Source organism: Thalassophryne amazonica, chromosome 2 (assembly GCF_902500255.1).
Source record: "Thalassophryne amazonica chromosome 2, fThaAma1.1, whole genome shotgun sequence".
NCBI lineage: Eukaryota > Metazoa > Chordata > Actinopteri > Batrachoidiformes > Batrachoididae > Thalassophryne > Thalassophryne amazonica.
The window spans coordinates 130,139,611-130,162,875 of record NC_047104.1 but is presented as its reverse complement, the minus strand read 5'-3'; the positions used below and the strand labels follow the sequence as shown (position 1 = coordinate 130,162,875).

General features: G+C 41.9%; 1 protein-coding gene across 1 annotated transcript in view; it reads right to left on the bottom strand.

Annotated features, from left to right (window-relative positions):
* Window positions 1–23,265, bottom strand: part of otog (otogelin) — a 336,135-nt gene that overhangs the window by 137,164 nt on the left and 175,706 nt on the right. The window contains exon 23 of the mRNA XM_034163547.1: window positions 21,978–22,143. Within this exon, the coding sequence (XP_034019438.1) occupies window positions 21,978–22,143 (166 nt within the window). The remainder of the gene's footprint in view (window positions 1–21,977; window positions 22,144–23,265) is intronic.

Genomic DNA, 23,265 nt, shown 5'->3' with positions numbered 1-23,265 from the left:
ACACTGGTGCTCCAGCAGGTTCCAGTTCATGGCAGGGATGAGCCTTGGTGGTTCCTGGATTGTTCCTGAACATCCAAACCAATTTCATCTCATCTGGGTCTCGCTCCAGACCTTGGCAAAGTAGTGACACATCTGCCTAACTTGTACTTCTGTACAGTTGTTTGAGCTGATGATTTTGGAATCTGCAGTTGTTAGAAATGGCTCCAAGAGACCTTCTCAATTTGTGTCAAACTACAATTCAACTTCTTCAAATGGTAAATGGACTGCATTTATATAGCGCTTTTCCATCTGCATCAGACACTCAAAGCCCTTTACACACTAATGTCTCACATTCACCCTGATGGCAGGCTGCTGCCATGCAAGGTGGTCACTAGACACTGGGAGCAACTAGGGGATTAAGGACCTTGCCCAAGGGCCCTTAATGATTTTCCGGTCAGGCTGGGATTTGAACCGAGGATCCTCTGGTCTCAAGCCCAATACTTAACCACTATACCATCACCTCCTTCACTGACTTCCTTGGACTTTCCCACTGTTCTGAATATTGGTCAGTTCAATGAGTTCTCTCAAACACTTCATTTTTATTTTGGCTAAGAGAAACTACCAGATGGAGTCAATCATGATCACTAACAAGATTAACTTGGTCATGCTAAAATACATTGTAGACTCCGACATGTAGAGGTGATGCTGGGAACTGTTAATAGTGAAAACAAGAAGTCATCAGAGTGATGTGCACATCAGAGACACACTGGTGAACAACTAACACACCCACGTGTTTGCAATTATATGGGTGGATATAAAAGCATGCACAAAATGGCACAACAGTGGCTACGTTAGCGTTGTTAGAGGACCATGCAAATGATGCAATCTGACGTGAGCATGTACTCGGGGAATGCGAGGACTTACTTGCAAATGATGATAATTGGCTCATAAACTGATTACGATTACCAAGGCCAGTGTTACTGGAGTTGCGTGCAGAACTGCGGGCGGCCCAGAGCACAATACGGCGAGGTTCCAGGGGTTGTCTGTGCCCACACAGGTGCTGACCACGCTGGGCTTCCTGGCAACAGGGGCATTCCAGCGGGAACTGGCCAATCGGCCAGAGGTGTGCCAGTCAACTTTGAGCCGAGCCATGCCAGTTGTGCGGAATGCAATCATCCGAATGTCATCCAGGTACATCATATTCCAAGATTAAAGCGCAATTTGTAGCGCCAGTTTGCCTAATGTAGTCAGAGTTATTGACTGCACACATATTGCTATAAAGTCGCCATCATATGATGAATTTGCTTTCGTTACTAGGAAGCATTTATAGTAAAGAAATTGTTTTTCAACTAGCACTAGGATGGTCAGAAATTCTAAATCTACCTTAAGTGGAAGAACAGTGACACAAAGTTGATAAGACAGGAAGTAGCAGATGATGTGCAGTGTAGTGAAAGTAACTTTGACAAGTTACTTTTTAGTTACTTTTTTAGTTGCTTTATACAGTTACTTTATGCCAGTGTTTTTCAACCTTTTTTGAGTCGCGGCACCCTTTTTATATTTACAAAATCCTGCGGCACACCACCAACTAAAATAATATTATAATGCTATTACCTCTGGTTTTGCGCAAAACCCAATTATCGCAATAGAAAATCGATACAGAAAACATCGCATTTCGAAAATCCTCAAGCATTTTGCGCTCTGATCTCAAGTAGGGCTGTCACGATTAGAAATTTCTGGAGACGATTAATTGTCAGACAAATAATTGCGATTGACGAATATATTGTCTATTTTTTTTTCTTTTTTTCCCCTTCTTTATATTCTACTATTGTAGTATAATTACACAACTCTGGAAGAACGTTTGGCTTCTGTGAGTGGAGAAACTGGGAATGCTGCAACATTTTTATTTTTATCTTCATTTTACATACAGTCCCAACTTTTTCTGATTTGTGGTTGTTTCTGTTGCATTTCTGAAATTGTTTCTCCTCATCAGTCACGTTTTGTGCTTAAACACTACATTAAGCTCAAGACTGAACAAATAAATACCTTTGGAAAATAACAGCTGTTAAAGTTCAGAGTTCTCACCTGCTTTTTGTGATCTGTGCGTCTGAACATTTTTTTGTGTGTATCTCAGTTCATTCATATATTCTCATTTTTTAAATATGTTTTTAAAGATATTTGACCGTTTATTTCATCTCATGATCTCATAAATTCAGCATACGACGCGCACATGGTGTGAACAGGATGGTAACGGCAGAATCACACCTTTAGAGAAAGTTCAGAGAGAAGTAAAAGCTTCACGTTTTCGTTTTGTTAACATGTTCACTCCATTTAAAATCCTCTCTCTGCTCCGCGCTCGCTGCGCACTGAACGTGTCGCGCCTGCATTCAGGAATCTCCCTCACCCACCCCCTCCCCTCCCCTCCCTCACCCACCCCCTCCCCTCCCTCACTCACCCCCTCCCCCCTCCCCTCCCTCACTCACTCCCTCCCCCCTCCCCTCCCTCACCCACCCCCTCCCTCGCAGTCTGCAGCCTGTTAACTCCGCGCGCGTGCACACACAGGCACAGACACACACACCGACAGCTCCGCATTTTAGACGGCTTTTGAAGAAGACGGCACTGTTTTAATCGGCCGTCAGCCTCCTTGTTATTGTCCCGCCTTAAGACGAGAGCGAGGCTGCAGCACAATGACGTCCGATTCTGAGTCGTTTTATGCTTTGTGGATAAAATAAATAATTCACGGTAATCGCGAATATGAAAAATAATCGAATATGAAAAATACCCACGGCACCCCTGACGATCGATCACGGCACCCTAGGGTGCCCCCGGGTGAGAATCACTGCTTTATGCAGTTACTTCATTAGCAGCTTCATGCAATTACTTTATGAGAATCTGCAGAAAACTTGCAACTAATAAGTAATGTAACTAATAAGGTAACTAGTAATCTAACTTGGTTACTGTTAAGATGGAGCAATCAGCAAAGTAACTAATCAGTAAAGTAACTAATTGTTACTTTTCTGAATACATATCTTAAAAATAACCAAGTTAGATCATGAGTTACTTTATTAATTACATTCAGCAGCTGCCGACAAGTTGTCCGCAGCTGCTAATGAAGTAACTGTATAAAGTAACTGTAAAATATAACTGTATAAAGTAACTAATGAAGTAACTTTTCAAAGTTACTTTCCCAGCACTGAGAAGTGCTATGTTAAACGTAATTGAACGCTGCGCACATGCAGGGGACATATGCTGTGCATGCACAGCAGTCACATTCTAATAGTGGCAAGTGCAGGCATGTGTGTGGCAAGTATAGCATACCACTGGCTGCCACGAGCACTTCTGTGTGAGAGTAACTTTAGGGAATGAGCAAAATTAATAAATCGTGTTCTCAAACTGAAAGACCATGCTCTTGAATAAAGGGAGGAGATAACCATAATATTCAGCACTCCAACTGTTTGCACGTTGTGAAACAGATTGAGGACAATGAGGAGGATGGCCAAGAAAAGGCTAACTATCATATTTTTTTTAAAATAAATTACTTTCATTTACATGTAGTAAGGTAAATGTGCACAAGTTTACCTTCTTTCTGATGTTTTCAACTGTTCCGTGGCAACAAGAAGCAGTTTACTTTGTGCTTCATACAATAACAATAATGAGGCCTTTAGCTTCTGCTCACTAACACAGTGTTTCCTTTATAAATAAATAATGGGTTGATTACATTTTTGCACAATTTTTGCAAATGTGACTCACAATCCTGTGTATCACATATTCCAGAAAATACCCTTCTCAAAGTTCATCATAATGTTTCATCGCATTCACCCACTCACACTCACGTCTGCATTGATGAACTTGCTTAAGGGCACTTCATTGACTTTCCTATCTGACAGGAGAAACAGGGGATCTTTGGTTCAAAATATATAAAAGCAAATAGTTTCTTGTTTCCATGCATGGTGTCAAATAACAAGTCATCACACACTGAACTTTTGAATCATCTCTATGTTATGTGCCATTTTAATACTGTTGTCATCAGAACCATTTGAGGTGAATGAAGCCTCTTTGTGTCCATATTAATAATAAAAATGAGTTAAACTATCAAGTTTCAGGGAATAATTAAACACTCATTCTGGGAACTTCTTTCAATGTAAAGGTCACCTTATTTAAAAGGGGAGATCAAAGTCAATGACTCATACCAGTAAAGTCAGAAAAGGAGGCACTGGGTCAAGATGTCTGGCAGATACATGACACAAGCAGCATCTGCACCAGTTTCATAAATTATTTATTGATCAGGAAGGGATATCAGGATGTACACTTTTCAGTTACACTTTTGTTACTGTACAAATGACAAATGTATATATTCATATTTACATAGAGCTGAAATTTGATTTATTGATGACTTTACCTTGCACAGTAGTTATTTTGTTTTAATGAACACTACGCATGTAAACATTATGAGCAAGACAAAACAAGCTTAGTGAGATACGGTGAGGAAAATAAGTATTTCAACACACTGTGATTTTGCAAGTTCTCCCACTTAGAAATCATGGAGGGGTCTGAGATTTTCATCTTAAGCCTGGTTCACACAGCAGGATCTTAAAATATCTTTAGGTTTCCAAAACCTGAGAGACAACACACGTGAAGGTAAGAGCAGCAACACCACACACGAGCAGATTTCACACATGGACATTCACAGCCAGGCAGGAAATCTCACAAAATCTCTCTAGATTAAACGTGACTTCAGAGTAAACAAACAGAGGTACTTTGTGGACTATTTAAAACAGGGAAAAAACTATACAAAAAGAAAAAGAAAAGGTATTCTTTAAAAGAGTGGAGACAGCGCGGCCACTGGACTTTCTGGTAAGTCAGAACAGCTGTTTTGCTTTTATTTTCTGCTCCGTGCGTCCGTCACCTCGGTTTCTGATTGGCTAAATGTCACATTCAGCAGGCTGTGAGCTTGTTTTGGTCGGAGGACACAACACACGCTGCGATATCAGGCCAAAAAAATCCAACATGTTGAATATCCCAGATTTGCAATCGGAGCGCTCCTGACAGCCTTCCGAGCAGATCAGAGCGCTCTTAACACACCACATACGGCAGGAATATCTGATAAGATTATCTTTAGCATCATCACGATTGTCGGGACGTCCTTAAGATTGTCGGAAGGGGAAGATCGGGTCCGACATCGGCTTAATTATCCTGCCGTGTGAACCTGGCCTTAGGTGCATGTCCACTGTGAGAGACATAATCTAAAAAAAAAAAATCCGGAAATCACAATGTATGATTTTTTTAATAATTTGTATGTTACTCCTGCAAATAAGTATTTGATCCCCTACCAACCAGCAAGAATTCTGGCTCTCACAGACCTGTTCATTTTTCTTTAAGAAGCCCTCTTATTCTGCACTCTTTACCTGTATTAATTGCACCTGTTTGAACTTGTTACCTGTATAAAAGACACCTGTTCACACACTCAATCAATCACACTCCAACCTGTCCACCATAGCCAAGACCAAAGAGCTGTCTAAGGACACCAGGGACAAAACTGTAGACCTGCACAAGGCTGGGATGGACAACAGGACAAAAGGCAAGCAGCTTGGTAGAAGACAACAACTGTTATGATTATTTATTAGAAAGTGGAAGAAACACAAGATGACTGTCAATCTCCCTCGGTCTGAGATCCCATGCAAGATCTCACTTTGTGGGGTAAGGATGATTCTGAGAAAGCTCAGAACTACACAGGAGTGACCACCTGGATGATCCAGAGGAGGCATGGGAGATCATCATGTGGTCAGATGAGACCAGAATAGAGCTTTTTGGAATCAAATCCATTTACCATGTTTAGAGGATGAGAACAACCCCAAGAAAATCATCCCAACCATGAAGCATGGGGGTGGAAACATCATATTCTGGGGGTGCTCTTCTGCAAAGGGGACGGGATGACTGCACCGTATTGAAGGGAGGATGGATGGGGTCATGTATTGCAAGATTTTGGCAAACAACCTCCTTCCCTCAGTAAGAGCATTGAAGATGGGTCATGGCTGGGTCTTCCAGCATGACAATGACCCCAAACACACAGCCAGGGCAACTAAGGAGGGGCTCCGTAAGAAGCATTTCAAGGTCCTGGAGTGGCCTGGCCAGTCTCCAGACCTGAACTCAATAGAAAATCTTTGGAAGGAGCTGAAACTCCAACCCTGAAAAATTTGGAGAAGATCTGTATGGAGGAGTGGACCAAAATCCCTGCTGCAGTGTCTGCAAACCTGGTGAGAAACCACAGGAAACGTTTGACCTCTGTAATTGCAAAGGCTACTGTACCAAATATTAACATTGATTTTCACAGGCGTTCAAATACTTATTTGCAGCAGTAACATACAAATAAATTATTTTTAAAAAATCGTACACTGTGGGTTTTTTTTTTTTTTTTTTAGATTATCTCTCTCACAGCGGACATGCACCTAAGATTAAAATTTCAGACCCCTCCATGATTTATAAGTGGGAGAACTTGCAAAATGGCAGGGTGTTCAAATACTTATTTTCCTCACTGTAATGTAACAGTAAAATCTTGTTTGCCCCATGAGGTTTAAATGACTCTGTCAGGTGGATTGGCTTATGATATGGCAGGTGTCCATCTTCAACATGCATGCAGATTGCCCCAAAACATCAAATGCATTTTGGACTAGCCATAAATTTATTGATGATAATCTGAAAATTGTAACCATTATGGCATTATCATGGTGGTGATGGGTCACTGGTCTATCAGGGTGGTTGCCAACCAGGACCCAAGGTAGTTTAGCAACTGCAACGACATGTAGCACCAGAACATGCTCCGAGACCAGACCTGACCTACATGTATATGGAGTCAGGTACAATATCTATAGTGATTTTAGAGACACCCGACACCTTGGTCTGAAGGTGCCAAAAGAAAAATAAGTTAACTTCAAACAGACAACCAGATGGCCCTAAAATTTTCCAAAAAATATTGATGCTCCTGAAGGAAGAAGGGTCAACAATGCTGATCTAAATCTGTTAGCAGATTGCTTACTTAAACAAAAATAATAAAATAAAATGACAAAATTCCCTTTAACCCATTTTTCTGGGAAGGGGTGGTGGTGTGTGTCTCCACCAAGTGCTGGTCCTCCACTGGAGGCCTAGAACTTTGAGAATCCTGCGCAGTATGTTAGCTGTTGCACTCTTCTGGACAGAGACCTCAGATGTTGGTTGTACCTAGAATTTACACAACTGCACCAGGGGCCTCATGTACAAAGACTTGTGTTGACTTTCTACTAAAAGTTGGCGTACACCAAAACCCTAAATCAGATGTAAGCACAAATATATTCACATGTATCAAAGTGTTCATAGGCATGAATCCACACACGTTTGGTTTGTACATCCCACTGAACATGGAATTGAGCACATGTGCACACGCACCAAACTCCTCCCTGGCCCTGCCTCTATCTGAATATGCAAATGTATTCAAATAGTTTGGTTGTGTCGTGCTGACAGCACCATAAGTGGGGAGTGTTGTGTGTTTGATGACGCCCGCCATTGTCTCTGTGTTGTTGTGTGTAAACATTAAAGAACTTTCAGAGACAACGTGCAAAAACAACAAAAGCTGTAGTTAGATCAATGTTCTCTCAGCTCGCTGTAATGTAAAATGGAAAGTAAATAAGTACATTTGGGCATGTAAACGCTGAACTTAGCTGCACGCACACACTGAAGTAAAAAGATACTAGGTGCACAGCGGCTGACATTGTGTGACATTAACATTACACACACTTTTACTGACAAAGACTGAACACAGTCGGGGGCTTGTTAAGAAGCTCTCTAGTTCCACCATCAAGAAAAAGAAAACATATTAATTAAAAAAAAAACATTTGAATGCACACATGGCCAAATGTGTCTGCGCTGGTTTTCGTTACGTACAATTACACAGATGAATTATTTAACCACCAAGCAGCTCCCCATCCTGCACCATGCAGCCTCCAGCCTGATGCGCATTTGCGCACCACACATGATTTGAACACTGATGGAATGAAAATGTTTCCTATTAACAAAAACAAACTCATCATGTGATGGCACCTTTATAGCAATATGTGTGCAATTAATAGCTCCAATTACATTACGGAAACCGGCTCTCACTGTAATGTTGGAATGTACCTGAATGAGATTCAGATGATTGCGTTCCACACAGCTGACATGGCTCAGCTCAAGGTTGACTGGCACATGCCTGACCGATCCGCCAGCTCACACTGGAATGCCCATAATGCCAATATGCCCAGCATGGTCAGCACCTGTGTGGACACAAACAACTCCTGGCTCCTTGCCGTACTGCGCTCTGGGCCAGCCAGAGTTCTGTAAGCAACTCCAGTAGCACTGGCCTTGGTAATCGAAATCAGTTTATGAGCCAATTATCGTCATGTGCAAGTAAATCCTCGTGTTCCCTGAATACACGCTCACATCAGATTGCACCATTTGCAAGGTCCTCTAACAATGCTAATGCAGCAACTGTTATTGCCATTTTACACATTACTTTGGGCGTGCTTTTATATCCATCCATATAATTGCAAACATGAGTGTGCAGTGGTGTATAAAGTACCGGAAAATCACACTTTACAGATACACTTTACAGATTAAGTACAGATACCCATTTAAAAAATGACTTTGGTAGAAGTTCAAGTCACTGATTGAAGTGCTACTCAAGTAAAAGTCTTAAAGTATGTAGTATTTATTGTACTTAAGTATGACAAGTAATGTACAACTAAATGTACTCAAGTACTGAAAGTAAAAGTACAAGTAAATGTTAATAATCAAAAACGGACAGATTTTTTTATACTCAAAAATATAAACGCAACACTTTTGGTTTTGCTCCCATTTTGTATGAGATGAACTCAAAGATGTAAAACTTTTTCTACATACACAATATCACCATTTCCCTCAAATATTGTTCACAAACCAGTCTAAATCTGTGATAGTGAGCACTTCTCCTTTGCTGAGATAATCCATCCCACCTCACAGGTGTGCCATACCAAGATGCTGATTAGACACCATGATTAGTGCACAGGTGTTTCTTTTTTGTGGGCATGAAAGATGGCGGACTCCGTCCATGCATTGATTACAGGGGGCTGAACGAAATCACGGTTCGCAACCGATACCCTCTGCCCCTGTCAGATTCAGTGTTCACGCCCCTGCATGGAGCCCAAATTTTCACAAAACTGGATCTTAGGAATGCGTACCACCTGGTTCGGATCCGGAAGGGAGACGAATGGAAGACGGCATTTAACACCCCGTTAGGTCACTTTGAGTACCTGGTCATGCCGTTCCGCCTCATTAATGCCCCCGCGACGTTCCAAGCTTTGGTAAACGATGTCTTGCGGGACTTCCTGCATCGGTTTGTCTTCGTATATCTAGACGATATACTCATCTTTTCCCGTGATCCTGAGACTCATGTTACGCATGTACGTCAGGTCCTGCAGCGGTTGTTGGAGAACTGGCTGTTTGTGAAGGGCGAGAAGTGCGAGTTCCACCGTACTTCTTTGTCCTTCCTGGGGTTCATCATCTCCTCAAACTCCGTCGCACCCGATCCGGCCAAGGTAGCGGAGGTGAGAGACTGGCCCCAACCAACAAACCATAGGAAACTGCAACAGTTCCTCGGTTTTGCTCATTTTTACCGGAGGTTCATCAAGCGCTACAGTCAGGTGGTTAGTCCCCTGACAGCCCTGACCTCCACAAAAGTCCCCTTCACCTGGTGGGATCAGTGCAAAGCCGCGTTTAGGGAGTTGAAACGCCGGTTCTCGACTGCATCAGTTCTGGTGCAGCCCGATCCAAGTTGCCAGTTTATAGTCGAAGTGGACGCCTCTGACTCAGGGATAGGAACCGTGCTGTCCCAGAGCAGGGAGTCCGACAAGGTTCTCCACCCATGTGCCTATTTTTCCCGCAGGTTGACCCCGGCTGAAAGGAACTATGAGGTCGGCAATCGGGAACTTCTTGCGGTAAAGGAGGCTCTGGAGGAGGCTCTGGAGGAGTGGAGACACCTGTTGGAAGGAGCTTCGGAGCCATTCACAGTTTTCACAGACCATCGGGACCTGGAGTACATCCGGACCGCCAAGCGTCTGAACCCCAGGCAAGTCTGCTGGTCACTGTTCTTCGGGCATTTTGACTTTCGGATCACATACCGCCCCGGGATGAAGAACCAACGGTCTGAAGCCCTGTCCCGGGTGCACGAAGAGGAAGTCAGGACCGAGCTGTCAGACCCAACCGAAACTATCATCCCCAAGTCCACTGTCATGGCCACCCTTACCTGGGACATGGAGAAGACCGTCCGGGAGGCCCTGACATGGAACCCGGACCCGGGGACCGGCCCAAAGAACAGACTTTACGTCCCACCAGAGGCCAGAGCTGCAGTCCTGGACTTCTGTCACGGTTCCAAGCTCTCCTGCCACCCAGGGGTGCGAAGAACCGTGGCAGTTGTCCGGCAGCGCTTCTGGTGGGCGTCTCTGGAAGCTGACGTCCGGGAGAACGTCCATGCCTGCACCACCTGCGCCAGGGGCAAAGCGGACCACCAAAAGACCCAGGGTCTCCTCCAGCCTTTGCCCGTGCCTCATCGCCCCTGGTCTCACATCGGCCTGGACTACGTCACAGGCCTCCTGCCGTCCCAGGGCAAGACTACCATCCTCACGATAGTGGACCGGTTCTCCAAGGTGGCCCACTTCGTGGCCCTCCCGAAGCTCCCGACGGCCCAGGAGACTGCAGACCTCCTGGTCCACCATGTCGTGCGTCTGCATGGGATTCCATTGAACATTGTCTTAGATCGTGGTCCTCAGTTCTCCTGCCAGGTCTGAAGGAGTTTCTGCAGGGAACTGGGGGCCACCGTAAGTCTCTCGTCCAGGTACCACCCCCAGACAAACGGGCAGGCAGAGCGGATGAATCAGGAATTGGAGCAGGCCCTCCGCTGCATGACCTCCGCGCACCCGACGGCCTGGAGTGACCATCTGGCCTGGATCGAGTACGCTCATAATAGCCAAGTGTCATCTGCCACCGGCCTCTCCCCATTCGAGGTATGTTTGTATAATTGTCTGTGGTACCAAAACTGTATTTGTCTGTATTCCGTTGTGCACTTCACAACATTACTGGTCGGTGTTCCTACACCTTCACAACACTGCGCACAGTGCTACACAGTCAACTGGCACTGTCAGCTGACAGCGAGAGGTTGCCAACCAGAAGCAGAAGAAGAAAAAGCAGAAGAAGAATAAGAAGAAGCAGAAGAAGAAAAAAACTGGATTAATATAAGCTACCATACGAAAGTAATGATGTGAATTCTGCTCACAGAATTTACAGTCTGGCATGAAGAGCTGTTGCCACGGTAAGCCTTGATGAGCCGACCACACCCTTTGTCTGTGTAACATTTTTACCAAACTATATTATTATGCAAATTAAGATGGAGCCTTCAGTGGTGGACATGGATCCATGCAGGCGTTGGAATTGGATTAGAATGGGAATAACCCCCTTGTGTGTGATGATATGTGGACGTTAACGCTGGATTATGGTTGTAAATAGCCGCAGAGCCGGTAAAACTCAATTTGCGAACATAAACTCCAGCATTAACGTCCGCAAATATTCTGGCACTTGATTGAGGGGAGACAGAGGATACACGTATTCAGGAACACGTATTCAGAAAATTCATTGTCTCACCCGGAACAATCTCCCCATACATGTGTTGGCAAATATTGCAAACACAGTACAAGCAATGGAAAATTATTATTCAGTTGATCCAACAACAAAGTAAAAGAAGAAGGTAAGGTTCATAAATACTCACTTCTAAGCTTGCTTATACATATCATGAATATCCAGGGCAGCACAGTGCCTTAGTGTTTAGCACTGTTGCTTCACAGCAAGAAGGTCATGGGATCGCTTCCCAACTGTGGCCTTTCTCTGTGAAGTTTGCATGTTCTCTTCGTGTTTGTGGGGGTTCACTCCAGGTGCTTCGGCTTCCTCCCACATCTAAAGATATGCAGGTTAGGTGGATTGGAGACTTTAAAATTGTCTGTAAGTGTGCGTGCAGGTGTGAATGTGTTTGTCTATATGTGACCCTGCGACAGACTAGCGTCCTGTCCAGGGTGTACTATGACTGCTGGGATAGGCTCCAACCCCCCGTGACCCTTAATTGGAGTAAGTAGATATAGAAAATGGATGGATGAATGAATATCCAATCAAGACTTACTGCTCACTACAAACCATAAAGATACAAGATGACAAACATGAATGTGTAATAAGAAATAAAAACTAGAATCACTCGGAGAGCGCAAACCTCCACCAAGGCCATAGGGTCACTGACGTCACATGGAATACCCTTTGGCAAAGAGACTTATTCCATGTCGTTTCACGCATCTACTGTCATGTTTCAGATTCAGTGGTTAACCCTCTCGGGTCCAAGGGCATTTTTTGGACAGTTCACTCGTCTGGCATAAATGTTTTATTATTGCTGTTAACAGCTCTCCCTGCATCCCACAATCAAGTTTCATGTCTCTTTTTTCAGGACAACCCAGACTTTCAAAATATATATGCTATAGTTGTGTTTTATAAGTGTAATAAAGGTTTACAATCAGAAATAAGAAAGGAAAAAGTAAAGCAGAAAATAATTTTCCACACACATTTATTCAAAACATACAGCAAACTAAAACAACTGTTTTGACACTTTATAAAGGTAATTTGGGCTGTTGTGTGAAAGACTGTACAACAAAAAGGTTCAAACAATAAACACAAATGCACATTTTGAACAATATACATATAAAATGGTCTATGGTTTGTCTTCATCTCAAAGCAATTTCTGTCTGCTATTACACAAAGGTCACATCACAAACTTCTACTATGAAGAGTGTGTTTGTTCTCTCCTGCTCTGAAAGCAACATTCACACTTCGAGGCTCACTCAGTTTGAGAAGCGGCCCCTCCCCCTCGCTCCATTGATATGGTAAACAGTGCTTTACGCCGGAGCGAGAGAGCTTGCCACAAGCTTATCCAGTAACATTAACAGGAAAACTAGCAATCATGATACTCACACACTGTTTGAGCGCATGAGATTGTATGAGAGGCTCTCTGTCTGCTCTGTCTGCTCACTTTCATTTTCGCTGTGCGTAATGGCGCAGGGTGCATTAAAGCAGCCAGGGGGCTATTCAAACAGGCCAACTAGTAACACATCACTCCTAAAAACAATCTTCGGTGTGTCATGTGAGGTGAATCTGCCCTACGATTGGATTTTGGAAAACCATGTGACGGTGAACCAATTCCAATTGGACACATTGCTCACGTCATCACACAGCTTCTATGAGGAGTACAAAGATGGTGGACGGTGGCTCGAAAGTCCGCAGAACTAACTTTTCAGCAAAAAAAAAAGTAAGTTTCTATCTCATATCATTAAAAAGTTATTTATAATGTAGTAAAGCTTGGTCTCAGCCATTGTATACAACGCCGTCGGCCCCAGAGGGTTAAACCCTTAGATCTTCAGCAAATGTATTTATAAAGAGAAACTGCATGAACTACACAAGATTTTTTTATTTTCTAATAACAAGTTTATTCAATGAGGAGAAACAAGTGCTAAATTATTGTTGTGTCGTAACTTAATTTTTGTTCAGCCTTTGTGACCCGTCTTCATGAAGTTAGATGCAAAACTGTTGAAACTGGCCCTATCCTGCAATGATAAGAATCCTTAAAAAAATTACTGGATCCGGATCATGTTCTGGATCATTACCAAAATTTAATGACTTCAAAGTTAGGCCAAGATACACCCCTGGTAAAAAATTTCATTGAAATCTGTTGAGGAGTTTTTGAGTAATCCTGCTAACAAACCAACCAACAAACAAATGGACGCAACTGAAAACATAACATCTTTGGCGGAGGTAAGGGCAACTTTAATCACCAAATGTACTGTGTTTTCTGATTCAGATGTACTTGCAATAATTCTTCTAGCTCTCTAAAGACCGGGACAAGCTGGAGGTTACAACCTCCCTGCCACAGGCTCCCAACAAAATGTGGCAAGTGTACGTGCCATATTTACTCAACTGTCAATAAAACAACGGGTGTTGGTGATGTGTGGTGGGCTGAAAATTCATCCCAGAGCATATCCTAAACATATTCAAAATGTGTGTGGCAACTCCCGTGATTCTAGAATGTGGCCACTGGGTTTTTTTGGTGTGCCACAGTGGTACCATCTGTGTTCTGCAATGTGCCATAAAGATGCGTAATTCGTTGGCTGGCACAATAAGGTTGGAGGGGAAAAAACACTGATTGTGAGGATGGTGTGAAAAGAAAAAAGAGACAAACAGCACTGGTACTGAAATTTGGAGAGCAGTCCATGGAAATAGCATCATACATACAATAAGAGACATTTGGATTATTTATTTATCTAATCAGCATTCAGAGCTGTGGTTTATTTTGCATGGAACAATGTCGGGGAGCCAAAGATGCAAAGTGTGTTTATCAACTGCATCTTTTTATGCGTTTCCATGCCACGACATGAATAGTGCAAAACGTCTTTTACACAGATGCTTGTATTCACACAGTATTAATATAACACAAGTAAAGGTAATTCCTGAAAGTAAAAGGCATAAACTACACGGATGACCACATTCTGTATATGGCACTTTACAAAGCAGCAAAATAATACTGATTTCTGGTAAATATTTCACCCTACCGGTAGTTGGATTTTAAAGCCATATATACAGTATAGAAGAGCATTCACATTTTTCAATCACCTTAAATCCAGACCCCAGGACACTCTCCATTCCAAAGCCCTGAAAACCCAAGAGGTGAGGTCTGAAAAGAGTCCCTGATATCAGATGGTGTTGAGGCCTCCCCTCAAACACACAACAACAGTGCTTTAAGAGTCAATCAAATGATAACACAATGTAAAGAAACCTTTTAGGAATAAAGAATAAACTCAAAATCAAAGTAGATTAAAATGCTATCTGGCCCGAGACAGAAAGTAGAGAGAGACTAACCAAATCCAGGCTGAGGGACCACAAATTAACAATAGAGAAAGCAGTCATAATCAATCAAACAATCAATCAATCAATTTTTTTTATATAGCGCCAAATCACAACAAACAGTTGCCCCAAGGCGCTTTATATTGTAAGGCAAGGCCATACAATAATTATGTAAAACCCCAACGGTCAAAACGACCCCCTGTGAGCAAGCACTTGGCTACAGTGGGAAGGAAAAACTCCCTTTTAACAGGAAGAAACCTCCAGCAGAACCAGGCTCAGGGAGGGGCAGTCTTCTGCTGGGACTGGTTGGGGCTGAGGGAGAGAACCGGGAAAAAGACATGCTGTGGAGGGGAGCAGAGATCAATCACTAATGATTAAATGCAGAGTGGTGCATACAGAGCAAAAAGAGAAAGAAACACTCAGTGCATCATGGGAACCCCCCAGCAGTCTAAGTCTATAGCAGCATAACTAAGGGATGGTTCAGGGTCACCTGATCCAGCCCTAACTATAAGCTTTAGCAAAAAGGAAAGTTTTAAGCCTAATCTTAAAAGTAGAGAGGGTGTCTGTCTCCCTGATCTGAATTGGGAGCTGGTTCCACAGGAGAGGAGCCTGAAAGCTGAAGGCTCTGCCTCCCATTCTACTCTTACAAACCCTAGGAACTACAAGTAAGCCTGCAGTCTGAAAGCGAAGCGCTCTATTGGGGTGATATGGTACTACGAGGTCCCTAAGATAAGATGGGACCTGATTATTCAAAACCTTATAAGTAAGAAGAAGAATTTTAAATTCTATTCTAGAATTAACAGGAAGCCAATGAAGAGAGGCCAATATGGGTGAGATATGCTCTCTCCTTCTAGTCCCCGTCAGTACTCTAGCTGCATTTTGAATTAACTGAAGGCTTTTTAGGGAACTTTTAGGACAACCTGATAATAATGAATTACAATAGTCCAGCCTAGAGGAAATAAATGCATGAATTAGTTTTTCAGCATCACTCTGAGACAAGACCGTTCTGATTTTAGAGATATTGCGTAAATGCAAAAAAGCAGTCCTACATATTTGTTTAATATGCGCTTTGAATGACATATCCTGATCAAAAATGACTCCAAGATTTCTCACAGTATTACTAGAGGTCAGGGTAATGCCATCCAGAGTAAGGATCTGGTTGGACACCATGTTTCTAAGATTTGTGGGGCCAAGTACAATAACTTCAGTTTTATCTGAGTTTAAAAGCAGGAAATTAGAGGTCATCCATGTCTTTATGTCTGTAAGACAATCCTGCAGTTTAGCTAATTGTTGTGTGTCCTCTGGCTTCATGGATAGATAAAGCTGGGTATCATCTGCGTAACAATGAAAATTTAAGCAATACCATCTAATAATACTGCCTAAGGGAAGCATGTATAAAGTGAATAAAATTGGTCCTAGCACAGAACCTTGTGGAACTCCATAATTAACTTTAGTCTGTGAAGAAGATTCCCCGTTTACATGAACAAATTGTAATCTATTAGACAAATATGATTCAAACCACCGCAGCGCAGTGCCTTTAATACCTATGGCATGCTCTAATTTCTGTAATAAAATTTTATGGTCAACAGTATCAAAAGCAGCACTGAGGTCTAACAGAACAAGCACAGAGATGAGTCCACTGTCCGAGGCCATAAGAAGATCATTTGTAACCTTCACTAATGCTGTTTCTGTACTATGATGAATTCTAAAACCTGACTGAAACTCTTCAAACAGACCATTCCTCTGCAGATGATCAGTTAGCTGTTTTACAGCTACCCTTTCAAGAATTTTTGAGAGAAAAGGAAGGTTGGAGATTGGCCTATAATTAGCTAAGATAGCTGGGTCAAGTGATGGCTTTTTAAGTAATGGTTTAATTACTGCCACCTTAAAAGCCTGTGGTACATAGCCAACTAACAAAGATAGATTGATCATATTTAAGATTGAAGCATTAAATAATGGTAGGGCTTCCTTGAGCAGCCTGGTAGGAATGGGGTCTAATAAACATGTTGATGGTTTGGATGAAGTAACTAATGAAGATAACTCAGACAGAACAATCGGAGAGAAAGAGTCTAACCAAATACCGGCATCACTGAAAGCAGCCAAAGATAATGATACGTCTTTGGGATGGTTATGAGTAATTGTTTCTCTAATAGTTAAAATTTTGTTAGCAAAGAAAGTCATGAAGTCATTACTAGTTAAAGTTAATGGAATACTCAGCTCAATAGAGCTCTGACTCTTTGTCAGCCTGGCTACAGTGCTGAAAAGAAACCTGGGGTTCTTATTTTCTTCAATTAGTGATGAGTAGAAAGATGTCCTAGCTTTACGGAGGGCTTTTTTTTTATAGAGCAACAGACTCTTTTTCCAGGCTAAGTGAGGATCTTCTAAATTAGTGAGACGCCATTTCCTCTCCAACTTACGGGTTATCTGCTTTAAGCTACGAGTTTGTGAGTTATACCACGGAGTCAGGCACTTCTGATTTAAAGCTCTCTATTTTAGAGGAGCTACAGCATCCAAAGTTGTCTTCAATGAGGATGTAAAACTACTGACGAGATACTCTATCTCACTTACAGAGTTTAGGTAGCTACTCTGCACTGTGTTGGTATATGGCATTAGAGAACATAAAGAAGGAATCATATCCTTAAACCTAGTTACAGCGCTTTCTGAAAGACTTCTAGTGTAATGAAACTTATTCCCCACTGCTGGGTAGTCCATCAGAGTAAATGTAAATGTTATTAAGAAATGATCAGACAGAAGGGAGTTTTCAGGGAATACTGTTAAGTCTTCTATTTCCATACCATAAGTCAGAACAAGATCTAAGATATGATTAAAGTGGTGGGTGGACTCATTTACTTTTTGATCAAAGCCAATAGAGTCTAATAATAGATTAAATGCAGTGTTGAGGCTGTCATTCTCAGCATCTGTGTGGATGTTAAAATCGCCCACTATAATTATCTTATCTGAGCTAAGCACCAAGTCAGACAAAAGGTCTGAAAATTCACAGAGAAACTCACAGTAACGACCAGGTGGACGATAGATAATAACAAATAAAACTGGTTTTTGGGACTTCCAATTTGGATGGACAAGACTAAGAGTCAAGCTTTCAAATGAATTAAAGCTCTGTCTGGGTTTTTGATTAATTAATAAGCTGGAATGGAAGATTGCTAAAATTGCTGCTAATCCTCCGCCCCGGCCCGTGCTACGAGCATTCTGACAGTTAGTGTGACTCGGGGGTGTTGACTCATTTAAACTAACATATTCATCCTGCTGTAACCAGGTTTCTGTAAGGCAGAATAAATCAATATGTTGATCAATTATTATATCATTTACCAACAGGGACTTAGAAGAGAGAGACCTAATGTTTAATAGACCACATTTAACTGTTTTAGTCTGTGGTGCAGTTGAAGGTGCTATATTATTTTTTCTTTTTGAATTTTTATGCTTAAATAGATTTTTGCTGGTTATTGGTAGTCTGGGAGCAGGCACCGTCTCTACGGGGATGGGGTAATGAGGGGATGGCAGGGGGAGAGAAGCTGCAGAGAGGTGTGTAAGACTACAGCTCTGCTTCCTGGTCCCAACCCTGGATAGTCACGGTTTGGAGGATTTAAGAAAATTGGCCAGATTTCTAGAAATGAGAGCTGCTCTATCCAAAGTGGGATGGATGCCGTCTCTCCTAACAAGACCAGGTTTTCCCCAGAAGCTTTGCCATTTATCTATGAAGCCCACCTCATTTTTTGGACACCACTCAGACAGCCAGCAATTCAAGGAGAACATGCGGCTAAACATGTCACTCCCGGTTTGATTGGGGAGGGGCCCAGAGAAAACTACAGAGTCCGACATTGTTTTTGCAAAGTTACACACCGATTTAATGTTAATTTTAGTGACTTCCGATTGGCGTAACCGGGTGTCATTACTGCCGACGTGAATTACAATCTTACCAAATTTACGCTTAGCCTTAGCCAGCAGTTTCAAATTTCCTTCAATGTCGCCTGCTCTGGCCCCCGGAAGACAATTGACTATGGTTGCTGGTGTCGCTAATTTCACATTTCTCAAAACAGAGTCGCCAATAACCAGAGTTTGATCCTCGGCGGGTGTGTCGCCGAGTGGGGAAAAACGGTTAGAAATGTGAACGGGTTGGCGGTGTACACGGGGCTTCTGTTTAGAACTACGCTTCCTCCTCACAGTCACCCAGTCGGCCTGCTTTCCCGGCTGCTCGGGATCTGCCAGGGGGTAACTAACGGCGGCTAAGCTACCTTGGTCCGCACCGACTACAGGGGCCTGGCTAGCTGTAGAATTTTCCACGGTGCGGAGCCGAGTCTCCAATTCGCCCAGCCTGGCCTCCAAAGCTACGAATAAGCTACACTTATTACAAGTACCGTTACTGCTAAAGGAGGCCGAGGAATAACTAAACATTTCACACCCAGAGCAGAAAAGTGCGGGAGAGACAGGAGAAGCCGCCATGCTAAATCGGCTAAGAGCTAGTAGCTACGCTAAGCTAGTGGATTCCTAAAAACACGCAAAGTGAATAATGTGTAAATAATTTAGAGGTGATTCAGCAGAAGGAGTGCTTTAGTTAAGGCACGTAAAGATTATACTGGGAAACAAATCGTAATCTAGATAACTAGATCAATCTAACTGCGCAGATTAAACAGCTAACAGATACAGAAAAACACTGCTGTGCTCCGGAACAGGAAGTGATACAATACCGCAGTGAGAGCCCTCTGGTGAATGACACATTCGTCCCACCTCTGGTGAATGACACACGCACATATCAGGACGTATGACAGAATTATGAAAAATGAGAACATCCCTTTCCTGAGGTCCTAGAGGCCTGGGAATCAAACTGATTCTGACCCATGCTTACGGGAATATGCACATCTGTTGAGACTTTGGCTAGAGTTGATTTTTGGTCAAACCTGATTTTTATGCTACATATGAGGACGCTGTCAGGTTTATGCGAGTACAATAACAACACACTAAATGTGTGTGAAAAGTGTGTTAAGGTCCAAAACTGGTCACTAAGTGGTGAAATTAAAGATGAGAAAAAACAGTAAACACACTTACACATTATTTTCCAAAAATTGTGATATTTTAGGACAGAGATTTTTGGTCTGGGAAGATGTTGGGGGGGTCTAGAATGCTTTAGAGTGCTTGGAAAAATGAGGACATGGAAAATGTCCTCAGTTTTCCGAGTATCTTGATACTGAAGGTGTGCTATCATAAAAACAAGTGCCCCCCCCCCCCCCACACACACACACACAAGCCCAAAACTCCTGCATCTGTCATATATTCACCACATACACTGTATGTTGTAATTTTGTTCCTGTTTTCAATCATTTGAAGTTTAAGTTCTTAAGTTTCTACCCGTTTGTAATGACTGCTTTGGCAGTACAAGCTTATATTTGTCATTTTGACACACATACAGAGAGAGAGAGAGAGAGAACACACAGACACACAAACACGTGACACAAAAAAAAAAAAAAACCCTGGGCAGCTTGATGGCCCAGTGGTTATAAATCAAAAGAACTTTAGTCTTGTAAACTGCTTTGGAGGTTCAACTAAAAATGAAGTTGAAACTGGGGAGATTTGTGTTTGCAGGCAGCGATGATTTTAAAACGTGACCTGTGTTACATTATCACTGACTCCGTCTTAGCCAGTGGTGTCAAAAGTACACACATTTGTTACTTAAGTAGAAGTATAGATACTGCAGTTTAAAAACACTCTGGTAAAAGTTGAAGTATCAACTTGACCTCTTTACTCAAGTAAAAGTGAAAAAGTATGTGCTCCAAAACCTACTTAAAGTATAAAAGTATAAAGTAACCTTAAAAAAAACAACAAAAAAAAAAACGGTAGATGCCACTATATGAATTGAAAGCTTAATTTAAAAACTGATTCGTTCTACATATGGCCCAAGACCCAAAACCCAAAATTACCCCCCAACACCACCTGCACAAAAATGTTTCAATTCTTGAAGCTCTGAAATGCAACCTGGGACTATGCCAGACAATAAACTGGAGTGAGTGCAGCCTCCATTTAGTGAAGGAAAAAAAAAAACAAAAAAAAACACAACTTTCCTTATTCATATTCATTCCAGTAGTATTCTGCTCTTACTAGGATGCAGCAGTTTTCTAGTTTGGCAGATAGTTCTGGAGAAAATCACTGAAGAATTTAACACATTGAAAATACAGTCTGACCGAAACAAACTGTCATTAAATAAGACAGGGATGAAATGGAGGTAAGAGTCACTAGGTGTTCACAGGAAACATTTATTTCTATATCTATTTATTTATTTATGTATGTTCATTGTTAGTTGCTTTTATATTTTCTGTTGTGTTTCTATTCAGGTTCTTTTTGCCTCTTTCTCTAAAATTGTATATAATAATCATTAGATTATTAATATATAAACAAAAATAAATTTAAGAAATATTACAATTTGAAAACAAATGCACCCGAACACGATGAGAGCTGCAATTGCTTAATGCTAAGTTTTAACATTGAAAATGCCATAGACATGCTAACGCGTTAGTGTCGCTCCCATTTTTAAGTTATAAAATACATCTATCAACTGTTTCAGAAAACCATAACAGGTCGGTTTAACACAGAAAAGGTAAATAATACTCACAGAAGTATGCTCTTTAAGGTTTTAGCGGGGGAAAATTAAGCAAAAGAAAGAAAGAATAAACGAAGCAATAGGTCGAAGCATTGCTTCAATCTGCGAACCACTGCTTCAATTGGTTCACGGTTCAAATCAAAGCCGCGCTGCAGAAAAGTTGATTACAGGCGCACATGACGTGAAATATATATATAAACATTAAACTGAAGCCAAGAGTAATGAGGCTGTTTGTTTTAAAAATGTAAGGAATAGAAAGTACAGATACTTGTGTGAAAATGTAATGAGCAGAAGTCAGAAGTAGGCAGAAAAATAAGTACACCTCTGGTCTTAGCAAATTTTATGTCTCTCTTAACTAGTTATTACACAACAACAGCAAATACATTTTTTAAAGGAATACTTTGACGTGTCAAGAGGAATCACTCACCCAGGAGGGCAGGCACATCCAGCCACACAGGGCTCATGTGTTGAACAGGTGAGGTTGAGCAGAAAAGATTCACAAGTGCGTTCACAGGCCAAACCCCTTCCTGGAAGAAGGCCATCTTCACCTTCTGAGCAGTTCTGGTAGAGCTGACCAGGTGGACAAACCCTGTCTGTTCGAGAAAGATCAAATTAAAGCTTAGTCAGTGGGCGTAATCATCTTATCTTGAAGAAGGCAAGAATGTGTTGCTTCTCTGTTCGGTGCACCTTTAATGGATAGAATACACATTTTCTCTAGATTTCTCCTTTATTAAATAACAGTAAGAAGAAGAAGAATACAATGTTCAACATTAGAGTACCAAACCCTTTTAACACCCATCCGTAATGTCATAAGAATAACAAAAAAATAACACCACGCTATCTCGTGTCGGGCAACATGAAGGAACTCATTGCAGTGATAATAATCGGAACATCGCTCTCAACATTCCATACACCTTGTAGCTCAGTTAGATTAGTCATTAGCTTCCATTATGCGAAAGCTCTTGTCCATGTCTGCCTGGTCTTCACCACAAGATTGCTCAATGCCAAATCAAAGGCCCAAGATATTTGTGATATACAGTACTACATGTTCTTGTCACAATCCTCTCACATGAGTTCATAGGGTGAAAACCTTGACCTACTTTATCAGGGTCGAATCAGGGAGGATTCAAATATCTGTGAGTGACAAAATACCTATCCCTCTACTGTCCTGTACCAATTTGGCAAGAGATACTGGTGCTTCAGCACAGATCTAATGTTAAGAGGTGAAAAAGGAGACTCGTGAGGGAAGTCACAGTCGTTCATGACAACCATGTTCCAGTGATCAGTGGCTGCACACAGCAATTTCTGTCTGTTGTTTCACTAGTTACAGATTTGTGCCACAGTGGAACAAGGAAAGACATTGTTAAGAAGAAACCATATGAAATCTAGGCTTGATTTTGCCAAAAGGCACATCCACAAAAGAAACAAAGCTCTCGCATAGTTTCCATGTTGTCTTTAAAAGCAAAATTACTGGAAAAATTTTAAACAGACTGGTAGAAAAAAAGTGCTGTCCACACAGATTAGAAGGCCATACTTATTTATAAGACAGCTACATCTAAGCCAGCAAACAAACAATGCAAATTCAACAGTGAATTTTGGTTGAGGTTTAATATTGCCACATCTTCATCCTGTAGATTCCCCACTTGGTCACAATGCTATAACACTGAAGATTACCAAACTTATACATGTTCTCGTAGTTCTGCGCCATTTCTCCA